The sequence below is a fragment of the Ostrea edulis genome, chromosome 4, assembly GCF_947568905.1.
Source record: "Ostrea edulis chromosome 4, xbOstEdul1.1, whole genome shotgun sequence".
NCBI classification, from domain to species: domain Eukaryota; kingdom Metazoa; phylum Mollusca; class Bivalvia; order Ostreida; family Ostreidae; genus Ostrea; species Ostrea edulis.
Window position 1 is genome coordinate 49728294 of NC_079167.1, and position 16390 is coordinate 49744683.

The 16390-nt window shown below is 34.7% G+C and overlaps 2 protein-coding genes across 6 annotated transcripts in view; one reads left to right on the forward strand and one right to left on the reverse strand.

The window, feature by feature from the left end:
* Window positions 1-5768, reverse strand: part of LOC125668547 (uncharacterized) — a 62680-nt gene extending 56912 nt beyond the window's left edge. The window contains exon 1 of the mRNA XM_056162830.1: window positions 5630-5768. The gene's annotated coding sequence lies outside the window, so the exon portion shown is untranslated. The remainder of the gene's footprint in view (window positions 1-5629) is intronic.
* LOC125668549 (long-chain-fatty-acid--CoA ligase 5-like) overlaps window positions 1-16390 on the forward strand; it is a 53795-nt gene that overhangs the window by 5926 nt on the left and 31479 nt on the right. For 2 of the 5 annotated variants that reach the window (XM_048902800.2, XM_048902797.2), the window contains exons 2-3: window positions 10311-10464; window positions 13887-14004. In XM_048902800.2, coding sequence (XP_048758757.1) covers window positions 10327-10464; window positions 13887-14004 — 256 coding nt within the window. In that variant the 5' untranslated portion in view covers window positions 10311-10326. Of the gene's footprint in view, window positions 1-5143; window positions 5962-10310; window positions 10465-11955; window positions 13492-13886; window positions 14005-16390 lie in introns of those variants that run through there. The other 3 variants (XM_048902796.2, XM_048902802.2, XM_048902801.2) reach the window with 3 other exon arrangements.

Here is a 16390-nt window from a genome sequence, read left to right on the forward strand (position 1 = left end):
TTACGTGTATAATGTTACTAATTCTTGCAATAATGCAATTATAAAACAGTTTTGAAAACACAGTTGTATTTGGTTTCATGGTATAAATAGTACATAATTTACATATACCTCAGAAGTGATCATTCCACACACATACATATTGTAGGTGTGACACAGTTATGTACAGCTTTTACAGATTCCGACACTGGTTTAATTCTAATAGATCAAAACAAGAACTATTACTTTTGTCAATGTGTTTTTACTATATCTGATGCTTTTTTTTTTTATCAAATAAATATTTAATATAATTATGTATTTTTACAATTAATATGAATGATCTGTGATTACAGTACAAAACAATCATGATACATGCATGTACTTACATAGTTACAACTTTTTAGGAAAAAAGAAATCACATATTATTAGCCTGTTTACACAGCAACAGCTAAGATGTTCAGATTTCAACATTTGACCTGAAATCTCAGGCACATTGACACAGTCACCAGCTAGCCCACTGTGATTAATTTATGTTATCAATTTGTGTAGAGCTGATAGGCACAACAACTGCAGGATGATGCTATATTTATAGATTCACAAAGGTGGCTTGATCATTCTAATCTTCACTAGCATATTATTAGATTTTGAGTTCCCAAGGGTACAATTGTATATGTAAAAATGATGTGATTGAATGTCTGAGAAAATGATTACTTACTCTAATTCTGAAGTCTAGCTTGGATAGAGGGGGAGATAAGGCCATCTTAAAGGCCGGGAGTAACCTAGAAAAATTTACACCCCTACAGCAATATATATGGCAAGAGGACAGGGCTTAGCAGTGTTATCAGAATAAGCAGCAGTCTGATGCTTGACTCTACACGTGCTCTGTAGCAGATGATATTTTGAACAGGGAACTAGCATGATTTATCAAAATAAACTAAAGTTCTACCACTCCGCTCAATCTGTGATCGAGGCACTGAAAGGATATGTTTTTACTTTAACAAAACTTCACCCTACGAACTACAAAATGAATTCATCATTGTTTTATCCATGTCTTTTAAAACATATAGTTTTTTGATAATATACACAAATATTGGTATATATGATATACTAATACTTATGATTTTCCTCTTGGTACCTTTCAATTATGAGAAGAATTTGGGAGGAAATTGTAGCTGTGCAAAGGAGGACATGTGCATTGAAGGATTATTAAGGAACACTTTGTCCATTATGATATTTGGAGACCTACTGTCTGTGATTGTCTCTTTTGACGTTGTAATGTTCACACGTAAGAGTCCAGATTGAGAGTAATTTTAAAAGTGATGGTTGATCAATTGGACATTTGTCATCATTAGTGAGAGACAATGGGATTTACACTGGCCTAGGATATTTGCTTGATCAGAAAAACATCATGCTTGACATTATTCTAGAAAAGGTACCAGCAATCCTGCAAAACTCTGAAACAGCGATCAGACTGAACAGTCCTAATGAGTTATTTTTATAAAGTTAACAAATTTTTTAAAGGAATGTGATTATATTTAATTAAAAAATAAAATCTGGATTTACCAATGATATATGAGTAAGTACTTTTTTTCCAAGTTATACGGTGATTTGATTACATGTTTCCTTTGGTGCAATCCCCCTTATCTAGAACTAGACAAGCATGCTCATGCAATGTGTGAGTCAACATCCGGTGTAAACAATAACAAAAGATAATCACACCCACAAAGTTTGAAATACAAATTTAGCCCTGCTTCAGATTTTTTAGGCCAAAATTAAAACTTCATGAGAATTTATATCTAAAATAGATATGGCCAATATATGCACAGTTATGAGGGGAACAAGCATACCCATTTTAAAATTTAAATACAACAGCTTAATCTTTATTTTTGCAAAATAAGTGCTGCAATCTGAATGTGACCAGAAAATTCATATATTCCACCATTTTCACCGATTGGCTGCTTTTATATCCAATTGCTGGCCTTTAAGTGTGTGTGATTAAGGGCCCCGGGAGAGGAATGTACATTCTTAAACAATACACATATATACCCATAATCATTACAGCATTACATTATATCAGATGGGCTACTACTGTCACACTTCAAAATGTTGCACTGCACACATTTAACACAGTGTTACAAATGCAAGGTGAAGATAACGAACAGTGATCAATTTCATAACTCCTACAAGCAATACAAAATAGATAGTTGGGCAAACAAAATCTATAAATTAGCACGATGAAATATACAATAGATATAACTAAAACACTTTACACATCTAAGGACGGTGCTTGAGCTAGGGGCTCTAAGGGTGCAGATCGGCCCCAAATTTACATATCTTTAAAATTCAGTCAATAAACTTGACATTACTCTATTGTTACTCTTGGCCATTTAGTTGTTCTTAATAGAGGCATATATCTGGGAAGTCTTGTATCAATGATGTCACATTCACCTGGTATTATGATGTTGTTTCCACAACAAGAGGCCCAGGGGCCTTATAGGTCACCTGAGTATCATGTAACAACCTTCCAATGTTTGAATTAGGTTTGTGTTTAAATATAAGAATTTTACTTTTGGATGGAAGAAACATTGAATAACTATGTGGTCATGAAGTACATGTGTCATTTTAGAAGAAGATTTTTTAAAATTACACTCATTTTGATGGTTTTTGCCCCACCCCTCAGGCCCCAGGGGGGCAGGGACCATGAATTTCACAATTTTTGTTCCCCTCCACCCACAGATGCTATATGCCAAAATTGGTTGAAATTGGTTCAGGGGTTTCAGAGAAGAAGCTGAAAAAGTTCAAATGTTAACGCACGACGAACGACGACAGACAAAAACAGAAGATTTTCAAAGAAATATTGCATTTTCACTATATAATCAATCAGCCCCGCCTTTGCACCAGAACCCCTGACCCAGGTGCCATAAATTTCAGTTTTGAAAGAAGCATCCTTGATCATCATTATCATACTATTAGTTTGTCTACTTAATACCCAGCAGCAGAGGAGAAGATTTTCAAAGAAATAAAATGCATTTTCACTATATGATCAATAGGGCCCCACCCTAATACCAGAACCCCTGACCCAGGGGCCATGAATTTCACAATTGTGAAAGAGGCATCCTTGCTCATCATAACCATGCTATTGGTTTGTCTACTTAATACCCAAGGACAGAGAAGAAGATTTTCAAAGAAATAATGCATTTTCACTATATGACTTATAGAGCCCCACCCTAGCACCAGAACCCCTGATCCAGGGGCCATGAATTTCACAATTTTTAAAGAGGCATCCTTGCTCATCATTACCATGCTATTAGTTTGTCTACTTAATACCCAGAGACAGAGAAGAAGATTTTCAAAGAATTTCTACATTTTCACTATATGACCAATAGAGCCCCACCCTAACACACCAGAACCCCTGATCCAGGGGCCATGAATTTCACAATTTTTAAAGAGGCATCCTTGCTCATCATTACCATGCTATTAGTTTGTCTACTTAATACCCAGAGACAGAGAAGATTTTCAAAGAATTTCTACATTTTCACTATATGACCAATAGAGCCCCACCCTAAGACAAGAACCCCTGCCCCAGGGGCCATGAATTTCACAATTTTGGTAGAGGGCTCAACGCTCATTATAATTATGCCCACAGTTTGGCTTCTTGATGTCCAGGAGTAAAGAAGAAGATTTTTTAAAATTACACTCATTTTGATGGTTTTTGCCCCACCCCTCAGGCCCCAGGGGGACAGGGTCCACAAATTTCACAATTTTTGTTCCCCTCCAACCACATATGCTATATGCCAAAATTGGTTGAAATTGGTTCAGGGGTTTCAGAGAAGAAGCTGAAAATGTTCAAATGTTAACGCACGACGACGGACAAAAACAGATAGCAATAGGTCACCTGAATGATTCAGGTGACCTAAAAATCATAAAAATCTCATATTCCTCTATCAGAGATTTTGAGCAATAAGATCCACAGAGGATAGAGTAATGTTACTACATCATCATTGGAGATAGGAGAATATTCCTCTATCAGAGATTTTGAGCAATAAGATCCATAGAAGATAGAGTAATGTTACTCCATCAGCATTTGCGATAGGAGAATATTCTTCTATCAGAGATTTTGAGCAATAAGATCATTGAAGATAGAGTAATGCTACTACATCATCATTGGAGATAGGAGAACATTCCTCTATCAGAGATTTTGAGCAATAAGATCCACAGAGGATAGAGTAATGTTACTACATCAGCATTGAGATAGGAGAACATTCCTCTATCATAGGTTCCACAGAAGATAGAGTAATGTTACTACATCATCATTGGAGATAGGAGAATATTCCTCTACCAGAGATTTTGAGCAATAAGATCCATAGAAGATAGAGTAATGTTACTCCATCAGCATTTGAGATAGGAGAATATTCCTCTATCATAGGATCATTGAAGATAGAGTAATGTTACTACATCATCATTGGAGATAGGAGAACATTCCTCTATCAGAGATTTTGAGCAATAAGATCCACAGAGGATAGAGTAATGTTACTACATCAACATTTGAGATAGGAGAACATTCCTCTATCTTAATTCGTTTACCCTATGACAGGTTTGCTCTAAAACCCAGAAAAAGTACTCCTGGAATTTCCTTTTTTATTCTGGAATGCATTTTATATAATTAATGTAATTGTATATACTGGTACATCATCTGTGCCATTGGCTAATGTACTGCATCACCACTGTCTATATTATAATGTATTCTTGCCAAAATCGTTGATACTGTGTTGTGTTGTTTTTAACACCGATTTGGCAATAATTCAGTAATTTCAGTTACAAACTAATAAAGCAAGATTTTAGAGTCCCTGTGGCAGCCCACAATTTGTCAGTTTTGTGTAGGAGGTGCATTTAGTGGAACTTTGAATGCTTAAATGGGACAGAGTGGACCTACAATAAGATTGAGGAAGGCACAAATTTAGAGGTGAACAGCACGTAAAACATTCCGGACAAAATGTGGATGTACATGTATATAGTGAAAATGGCGATGATTTGAGAGGTGATAATTCAAGAATTAGCGATGTTGATTGTTTCAAAGTTGTCACACAAATCATCAGCTAACTATGATCATAAATGTCCTTAATACTGGTTGAAATGCGTACAGTAACTTGTGTTGTTGTTGTTTTTTTGTGTGTACAGTAATTATTATGAGAGTTGCTGCCCTTTGCATGTTAAGTTCTTCCAATGTTGACTCTGATAATCAATAAATACTACATGCTTTGTGTCATTCTTAGTTATATAAACATCCACAAAATTCAAGCTAGCACCTGGCCTTGAGCTTATCAAAAAGTGAACCACCAAGGTTCTTTTTAGAATGTACATGAACGGGGCATGCATGTTTGTTTAATGGATCACCCATTTCTGCCAGGCTGTAATCACTGCCTTGACAGTTTAGACCCTTCTTTGGTTATTCACCCTGTACACTTTGTACCTTTGCTAATCATCTGATGTCCCGCTGTACAAATTGGACACATTTGCCAAATCTACATATATTGGACATCTTGAAATTACAATTACCAGCTAGAATGTTCAAAGTTCAAAGTCTATGCAGCAATCATTAATTTTAAACAGTAATTTGGTGAGGAGTTTACTAATATGATATAATTTGACTTACCACTGTGTATTGGTCATACAATGTACCTTGACCCTTTACAATTGTAACATTGTGGATGTGGCTGGTGTAGGGGTGTTGTAGAACTCGTTCAATACTAATTTAAGTCCTTTTATCATCAAGGCCTGACCTTGACAGATATGAATATATCTTGATAGTGAACATGGTCTTGTAATCTTGTAGGTTCTACCATATTAAGTTTGTACTTTTGTGACATTATCAGCAGGTTTTTTGTTCTATGGATAATTGTTCAGTGGATTAATCATCATAGAAGGAAAAAAAATGTTGGAAAACTCACTGATTCAGAGAGTTTCAGTAGCTGGCATGATGATGATGTGAGTGTTTAATGATTAGATAACGATATGTATTAACATGGCTAAGTCAGAGGTCTGTGATAATTTTCTGTCTTGTATATTTCTTTACATTTTGCAATATATCAATTACATGAATAGTGGTAAGAAATTTAGGAATAAATGTAATTTATTGTGTATATAGTAGATTTTAGGAGTGTTTAGTTACAAACAAGGCTTCTTTATTCTGTGCTTATTTTCTATACTCATTGGGTGATCCATCATTGTCTGCATAATCATGGTCCAAAGTTCATTATGTTGAATTCATTAACATACCTGTCAGGTACATTGCTATACACTTTTTGCCCCAATAATTTTTCAAACCAAAGAAAATAAAGTAGGTACTAAGCTATCAATTTAAGTATACTTTAATATTAAAAGATGAGTTTTTCACATACATAAACTGCCAGATGCATTGTTTGTACATTTATAATGCAATATTTAATGTAATATTTACCAAAACTGGTATTAAAATTCGGTACTTATTAAATGCATGAAGATTTTAGTATCAATCAAGTCTACTAAAGCAAAGTTTGTTTATTTCTCTTGTTTTATAAGGCGAATACCCGGTAATTAAAATTGGGAAATATGTAAATTTCAACTATTTGCCTTTGCATAATCTAACAACAATTTTTGATTCAAGTCTTGAAAAATAGCACATATTATAGATACACCTCCCAGATGGAAGGTTATTTGTCATTGATTAATAGTGTTGATTGTAAAAAAAAACATTTATTAGGTTTAGAATTTCATGTTATCGGCTAAATAATAAGAAAATTCCACCCACCGCATCTTAGAATTTGACAACGCTGTATTTGAAATGATGTTGGTGATGAAATGTATTGTTTACTATTTTGTGAAAAGTACAATGAAGACAGACAAGAGTTACAGAAAGTTGTAAATGTGGAATGTTATTTTTCAAATCTATAACCAATTAATGAATTTATTCGGTTGATGAATAATGAGAATGAAAAGGTGTTACTGCAATTATCGAATTTGTTGATACCTCAATTTTGATAAATATTATACAATGTCTAATTCCCTGTAAATTGTTATACCCCCCGAACAAAGTTCTGGGGGGTATATAGGAATCACTCCGTCTGTCCGTCCGTCTGTCTGTCTGTGCAGATTCGTGTCCGGGCCATAACTTCTTTGTTTTTTGACTTAGGCATACCATATTTGGCACACAGGTGGATCACTATGAGACGATGTGTCAAGTACCTTCATGACCTCTATATGACCTTGACCCTTGACCTCAAGGTCAAAATTAAAGGTTGTTTACAATGGATTTGTGTCCGGGCCATAACTTCTTTGTTCTTTGACATAGGCATACCATATTTGACACATGAGTGTATCACCATGAGACGATGTGTCATGTACCTTCATGACCTCCATATGACCTTGACCTCAAGGTCAAAATTAAAGGTTTTTACAATGGATTTGTGTCAGGGCCATGACTTCTTTGTTCTTTGACATAGGCATATCATATTTGACACATGAGTGTATCACCATGAGACGATGTGTCGAGTACCTTCATGACCTCCATATGACCTTGAACTTTGACCTCAAGGTCAAAGTGGATTATAGGGTTTTGACATAGTCATACCATAAGACATGGGTGTATCACCATGAGACTATGTGTCATGTACATTCATGACCTCTTTATGACCTTGACCTTTGATCTCAAGGTCAAAATTATAGGTTTATGCCATGGATTTGTGTTTGGACTATATCTTCCATTTTCTTCTACAAAGGCATACCATATTTTTACACTCAGGATAGAGGTAATTTATACCTATTAACAACACTCTTTGGGAGATTGGGGTAAGCGGGGGGTATTTTTAGTGAGCATTGCTCACAGTACATCTTGTTCACATTGAATTTACATATGGTAGGAAGCAGAACAATGAATACATGTACTGTAATGGTTTTATATTAATAGTTCTTAACTGTATTTTCCCTTTTTCTATTATTATTATTCTATTAGAGTTATTCCCCTTTGTATATAACCCGTCCAGGTTGTGTGCGTGTCCGGGGCTGCGGAGCCCGACTGGGTTAATTTAAATTTGATATACTATGAGTCCAGTAATCAGTTCTGATTACCATTCCTTCGGGGTCAGACGTTTCGATAAGGGGCAGGGAAATTCTTACAGCTTAAAATGGTAAATATCATGCTCCTTAAATGTTTATAATGATAATGTTTCATTTACTTGTACTTTAATTGCTTGCTTTCTGAAATACATATCGTACAAACACTTTGAAATCTCTTTTATCCTTGGTGTTTATTGTGACTGTTTTGACAGTCTATTTACAATACTATTATATAGTATTATAAGGTGATAATTACAGTATGTATAACAGTGTGGGGTACGCATCTCTGTTACACAATTACGTAATGTGTCCAAAGCATTGTTCCTTGATACCTTCTGTTGTTATGATGTTTTTATGTTAATCTATTATTTATATTTTTCATGTTTTACTATTAAATGATTTGTACTAGATGCCTCTTTGGGCCCTTGAATGGCAATGAATAATCTATCTCTATATATCTATCTCTCTATCTGTCTTTCCCTATCTGTCTTTCTCTCTTTCTTAATCAGGTTAATCAATTGACTGTTCATGAAAATCATGTGTAGATCCAGCCCTGAGAGGGTAAGACAGAGTTGAGCCATCTATGGGCTTGATCAACTTGGTATATTTTCTTAAATGGTCAGTAAAAATGAAAACTGTAAAAGACGATCTAACCAGACAAATTTCACAGTACCGGTATGTCTAGAAGATTAGGAAATATTTTGTATTTATTGTATTGCAGCAGATTAGTGAATGTTGCTTTTGTCAGATATGTCACTAAAGTTATGATGAGGTCATACAACCAAAATAAACATTGTGTATCCTTGCTGGGTTTTGAAGAAAAGAAAGTCTTTGAAAATTTACTGTAAGTTTTGTTAAGTAGAAAATGAAAGAAGACTCATATTTATAAGCATTAAGTTTCCATTAGGATTGGAACCCACTCTTACAAAGATTCTTTGTCATATTACCTACCAAAAGCCTAGGGCAGCAGCTTCCCAGATTTTCTCTCCTGCCTCAGGACAACAATTTGACTGTTTCCTAAGAAGCCATACAGTGCACACTGACTATTGTTCTGTAGTAAAATAATTGACAATGACTCCCGACAACCATTCTGTAAATATAGTCAGTAGTCATTCTGTAGTATCCTATGGAGATCCGGGTTAGAATAGGTCTTCATTACTGCCTTGCTTGTCATAAGAGGCAATTAAATGGGGCGGTCCTGCAAAAACCGAGGCCCTGTGTTACAACAGGTGTGGCACAATAAAGATCCCTCCCTGCTCAATGGCCATAAGAACTGAGCATAGACCTAAATTTTGCAACCCTTCTGGCTTCACCAGCAATGGTGACGTCTTCATATGGGTGAACATTTCTCGAGAGGGACGTTAAACAATATACAATCTATCAATCTGTAATAATTTAGTTGGTAGTCATTCTGTAGTACGTGAGCAATCACCACTGACTGTCATGGTGAGTTCTCAAATTCTTTTGATTTCAGGGTCAATGGTCAAGGCCACTGGTGGGAATTTCTGGGTCAATGGTCAAGGCCACTAGTGGGAATTTCTGGGTCAATGGTCAAGGCCACTGGAGGGAATTTCTGAAATCTTTTCAATAGGCAGATTTCAGATGCATCAGACTTTGTGTACACTTTCCTCATGGTGATTCTCATATCTTATTGATATTCAAGAACATGAAAAGGAAAATTTAATTCAGACTATATTGCAGTTTGAATTTTTGGGGCTGATTGTGGTGTGTACCATCTGTCAATTATTTAAAACAATCACTAGTGCATCATCATGTGTGACTGGCAATTCAACTTACAGAACAGTATTCATGCACATTTTGTTTTGTCTCCTAAACATTTATGATGCCAGACTGCTTTTCAAGCAGAACAAAAGGAGGTGTACTGAATATGCAGGTTCCATGGACTGCGTTCCTAGGGGGGAAAATAACTGTTGTCGTCTGTTCTGGTGTTTTTGATTCTGAATACTAGGGTATACAGTCTGAAATTGATATACTGCACATCCTACACTTCTGGCTTGGATTTCTTCGGGAAAAATCTCCAACTTAAGTTTGAGGGTTTTTTATTTGAGCAGTCAAAATCTAAGTGAAACTCCTGCACGCAACAATCCTTTGCGGAGCTTTTTTATGATATCACAATTTACACAACATAAATTAAACATAGCTGATGCAGTAATGTCAAGTAATAATGCAATTAATATTACTTGTTAAATAATATAACTTAATCGTAACAATTGTAATTTCAGAGAAAAGATACGAAACATGGAATACCTGAAATTGCTAGGAGCAGGTGCTGTGACAGTAGCAGCTGTAACCACCACAACATTTTATTACCTGACCAGTCGACCTCAGCCAGTTTTATTGCCGGTGGATTTGGAAGACCAAACAGATGAAGTAGATGTAAGTACATTTATATATATGCTGTTAATTTTGTATATCGTTTTAGCCGATAATTGGTGTTGTTGAAGTTTTTCTTTTGTGTAACACTCCAGTTGACAAGGCCAATAACCTTCAACATCCTCTTCATCCTGGGTGGAACAAAAGGTGAAAAGATTTCTCCATTTTAACTCTGTGATAAGTTTCATGCAGACCTAGCCCCCAGGTTTGACCCATCTCTTGTAGCTCGACCACATCAGTTCTCTGGATGAGATGAGGTCTGTCTGGCTTTCTCTTAACCATCAATTGGTATGTCCAGTGTAGAACTGGTTTGTCCAGTGTAGAACTGGTTTGGGGATTTTGTAAAGAGTCACTGTAGGGGATTGGGTATAATCTCAGACTTCATTCGGTTTTTTTCCAGTTGAATTTTCTGTTTTATTAAGTTCTTTTCAGTAGAATTTTCTGTTCATATCCACCTTAGCAGACCTATAGTAATAGATGTTGGAGCACTCCTGCCACTTCCTCACTTTTCAAATGTTTGTAAAATTTATATAGAAAATCAGTGATAGTGTGTCTTAAGAATTCACTTTTTGTTGTCCATCACACTTGAAAATGGCTTTCTACAGGCCTGTTCAGAGCTGAAGATTTGAGTTTGTACAAAGGGGTGGTTGTCAATATGTCTACCTCTGTCCACCTGTGTCACTCACAAAATTAGGAGTAGAAAAAATTGTGCATGTCTCATGGCCCTGAAATGTTGAAATTGTGTCTGGGCTCTATCAGTAGAGATAGCCTTATTGAATTGGAAAGTGCATGATCTTTAGGCTAGGTCAAGGTTACATAGGTATAAAGTGTTTCTATCATTACCAGGCTATATCTGTACTCTTACTGGTAACCCCTGTGGATTGACTCCATACTCAAGTTTCAAGTTTTTATTTTTCTCATTCACTGTTAACACAACATAGAGAACATATTAAACAAGCATTCAAAAACAATATTCACGCATGCACAAATAATTCATATAAATATATATCACAATTTTGCTTATGCATTATAAGTACAATGATAGACTATATACATTTAATGGTGTATCATGAATCAGAGCACATGTGTTCATTCTAAACTTTAATTCTGCAAAATGTAGATGTTTTGAAATTAAAGTTTATCTTCATATTCACGCATGCACAAATAATTCATATAAATATATATCACAATTTTGCTTATGAATAAGTACATTGATAGACTATATACATTTAATGGTGTATCATGAATCAGAGCACATGTGTTCATTCTAAACTTTAATTCTGCAAAATGTAGATGTTTTGAAATTAAAGTTTATCTTCCATTTTATATCATAAAGCCTCCCCCTTTGAATTTTGTAAGCACACTGGGCACTTACTGGGAGGAATATGGTAATTGATAGTTACAGAGTAGAAAATACTTTAGGAAGACAATTGTTATACAGAAACGTGATACAGTCTCCGCACTGCTAGAGAGTCATGTATAGAGAGTCATGTACAGCCATATGAAGTGTGTGCAGGAGTGTACTTCATGATGTAAACATTGCCTGATGTGTATGGCATGATTCTGAATCACACCACCACAATAAAATCTTTATATCGTTTTATTGATTCTTATATGTGTGTATAACTTCTCCTCAGTCCTTAATATTACGATGTGTTATGGATGCCCTAATTCTAAACATTCCGCCAAAATACTTCAAAGATAAGACATGTTTTGTTGTTTTACTTTTGCTTGGTATTGTCTGCCAGTTGTTGATTTCATACCGTAAATCTTTGATGACTATTGATTTTATTGAGTAGCTGATAATACTGTGTAATTAGAGAGTGAATATAGGTACAGGATGTTTTAAGGAAAGTGAGTGAAATAGATCCTTTTATAAATTTACCTTACATTGGTCACCATCGTTGTTGTGAATGGTTATATTAAATGGATCCTTGATAATAAGTAGAGCATGAAGCAAAAACTACAGGTAAAGATTTTCCAGTCCAGCTCAGGAAACATGTGCTCAGCTTGAACTCAGTGAGGATACACGTTTATCAGTGAAAATCAACATATTGAAAACTTCTCCTTTATATTAATTGGTAGTAACTTTGAAAATATTTTAATACCATGGGAAACAGTCAGTCGTATAGTGTTGTCGTGGATTGGAGTAATCAGAGTGAGCTAGTAGATGTAAGTTTTACCTTATTTTTCATCATTCTATTGTTTTTGTTTTGTTTTTTACTTTTCTAGTAATGTTTCCCACTGACTACTTGATTTGCCAGTTTGATTATGCATTGTCACAGTTGAGAGCTGTTCATATTCTGTATACAGTCAAGTTAGAGTTAAGTAGAAGAAAAAACTATACTTGGATTGATAAAAGGCTTTTTAAAGGGAAATACAGGTCAACTTAAAATTTAAATTAGTCAGCCTTAAATGTATTGATTTTAAATTTTCCCTTATGAAATAGATTTTGAATGAAATGTATAATTTTGATAAAGTCAATTGTTTATGACTAGTATTCATCAAAGCAATTCAATACATTCACTCTGGAGTTCAAAACAGTTGATTATATTTCTGTAACATCACAATTCATGTGATATGATTACTATGCATACGTACATAATCTAAGTGTCTATACTTTAAAGAACAGTGATAATACTGCCAGAGGTGTTGCATGTAGCATATTGCAAAACCCAAATATTTATGATAGATAATAACAGCCAGAATTATGAAAAGGATGCCATAAATTAGGATAATACTGAAACAAATATGCTGATATCTTTATTGTACAGAAAGCAATGATATACATAAAGATAGGTTTTTATTAGACTATAGGATTGAAAACTTTTTCAACAGCTAATGTAGAAAGAGCATGTAGATATATTAATGATAATGGATTTCTGTTTTATATCCTTTAGCACCGACTTTTGCTGCCTCTTGTTGATGTATCAGACATATTATATATTGCATTAGGGATAATGCATATGTTAACATATCAACTGAGTACTGATGTCTACATATGAAACATGAAATACCACCAATGACAGTGTATTAAACTTCAAGAATTACTCTTCACTGTGTATTGTCTTTACTTGTATCAATAATTATATATGTTATATGTTTATGCCCATTTGGGCCCTGATTTATTCTATTCTATAAACCCTTGAGTTTATACATTTTCCACTTTATTTGGAGGTTTTAAAAGTGTATTTAGGATTTGGACTACTAGATAGTGGTTTTTGTTAGATAAAAATTAAGATCTGCAGTTGTCTTGTTATTTATTCCTAAGTGTACGCAATCTGTGTCCATTGAAATTAAAGAGGACAGGTAAATCTAAAATTACACTTACAGCTGCTCTATGTTATTGCATGTACATACTAAAAAGTTTTTAGATTACAGTCAAGATTTGAACACATAAAGGATAAGAAACATTATTCTTTCAGAAAATTGAAAGATCACGGATGTCAAAGATCTGTAAAAATGGAAAATATATCTGTGAATTTGAAGATGGAGAAGTTCAGACATTGCACGATGCCTTCAAACATGGAGCTAGAGTGTCAAGTAAGTGAAGCTGTAAAAGGGAGAAATATAATTCTAAGAGGGTGAGTCATAAGTCCAAAACTTAAAAAGGAGTAGAGAAGTGAATTGATGGAGCTTGTATAGAAGGGTATTTCATCAAAAAGTGCAAATTAATGGAGGTATATTGATGGTCATTACCAACTTTAGTTTCACTGTACCCTTAGTAAAGAATTTTTAAAGAAATATTGTTCAAATATATAAAGAACAAAAAAAAAAAAATTCTTCAAGTAAAGTTACAAAAAATCAATACGTATCATTACATCAATCGCTTCCAAATTATAAAAATGGTCCATTTCAAATTATGTGCACTGTACTTGATGTATTCCAAGTTATGTACATTTAGATATAATAGGAAATTAAGATTTATTTGTCAATCCAAAAATGCCTTAGGCTTTTTACCTGAGTGATAAGATCGAGTTTATGGATGTAAACATTTGCATATCAGTCATGTATATGAATTAATCTGATTAGGTCTGATTCTTATTTAACAAATGTAGAAAGTATTAAAAATGTTTGCTTAGCTTGAGGGTATTAACTATGTGTCTTTTGATCGAGTCCAAAGTTTCCTGACTGAATTTTTAGCTAATTAGGTGCAAAGTCCAAGTATGATTCAGTTATTTAGACTACTAATATTTAGAGTGGGTTTTTTTTGTACCAAGGGCACAATGCACAATATTGTGCCGTGTAAGGTTCCACGAAAAAGTTTGTTCAGTCAAAGAGTCACACCCTCTTCAACGGGGAGATCATTGAGAATTATGAAAAATTAGATGTTTCATATTTTACATTATGTTATAGGTTTTCCCATCCTTCTTAATCTGTTAGCTTTTTCGTGTTTATATATTTCACACTATAAGGTCTACGACTATTATTTTATGCAGCCTTGGAGAATGTTTGTTACAAACCAAATATAAGTCACTGTGGTCTCCTTATGGAATTTTATGGCTATGCATACTCAAATTGTGTCAAGACCATATTTTGCACTGTGTGAGGACTAGGACCATGACACTGATCATTTGATACATCTTGAAGGGAAGGTGTGTCTTGAACCAAAAGTAGGTCAATGTAGCCTCCTTCTGAAATTGCAATTGACAGCATCACAGCTTGCGATTTCAAGCATGCAAACATAGATTTGTATTATGTACATGTAAGTTCAAAATGGTGTTCATGTACCCTAACTGTATATTATGAACATTCATGTAACTTTGCAAATGAACAGCACAATCAACAAACGATAATGCTCTTAATTGTACAACACATACATATTGCTAATTATTGGGGGTGGGGGGGGGGGGCAGGGATTTTTTTTAGGGTCTGTTGGGGGCTGAAATAAGGCCCCATTCCCAATGCTAAAAAGCAGGTATTTTTCCCATTTTTTTGCTTTGAAATTCTTATACAATGAAAACAAATCAAAGCAGGTTAGCCTTATTGTTCATATATCTTTTTCACAGGCCCACAAATTACAATTTTTGCTTCAAAATTGTGAAGTTAACCTAAATTTTGGGCCTCTGCTTATTTGAATGAGGTAAGCTTTGACTAAATTCAAAGTCAGAAAGAGTCCAATTATACCTTAATACACTCTGGTTTGATTTTCTCCCTACTTCTTTGCATGAAACATTTTTCCCCAATTGGAAAGGCCATGCAAGCCCTTGTAATCAAGACCTTAAAAAAACTGGGGGTGGGGGGGTGGTGGTTATAGAAGTTGTATCCCTTTCATTTTGGGAGAGGGAGAGAGAAAAGAGACAGCAGTTGAATTACTGACGGTTATTTAATAAATTAAGTGGTGGCCACCAGATAAATTACTGTAAACCAACTTTTATTCACGGCTACTTTATTTCTTGATTCACCTGTGGTAAACTGGTTCTCAGCGAGTAATTATCACTAGCGACCCTTTTTCATTGATATTGACAGACATTCAAGAACTGGTTTGCAACGAAAAAATATTCACGATGATGAGTTCTCGCTAATATCACGAAATTTTTCTCGCACGCAAATAAAAGTTGGTTCACAGTAAGTGGTGGCTGCAGATAAATTTAGTGGCACCCGCCAGATGATTTAAGTGGCGACTGCCAGTTAATTGATATTGCGGCCACTAGACAATAAGTAACAGCTGACATAATAAGTGGCGGCCACCACACAAATTAGTGGCAGCAGTGAATTAAATTAATATTAATTCTATGCCTTTGCATATACCGGCTTCCATTGGATTGAGCCATAATGGGATATAGACCTTGAAAATATCAGGAACGAAAATGCTGCAGTTTTTCAAATCAATATAAAAGCATATTTCTAGTATTACTTCAATATGATAAACAGTTTTGTATTGATCTACTAATTTTAATTGAGTTCATATTGTGGTACTATTTTGGAT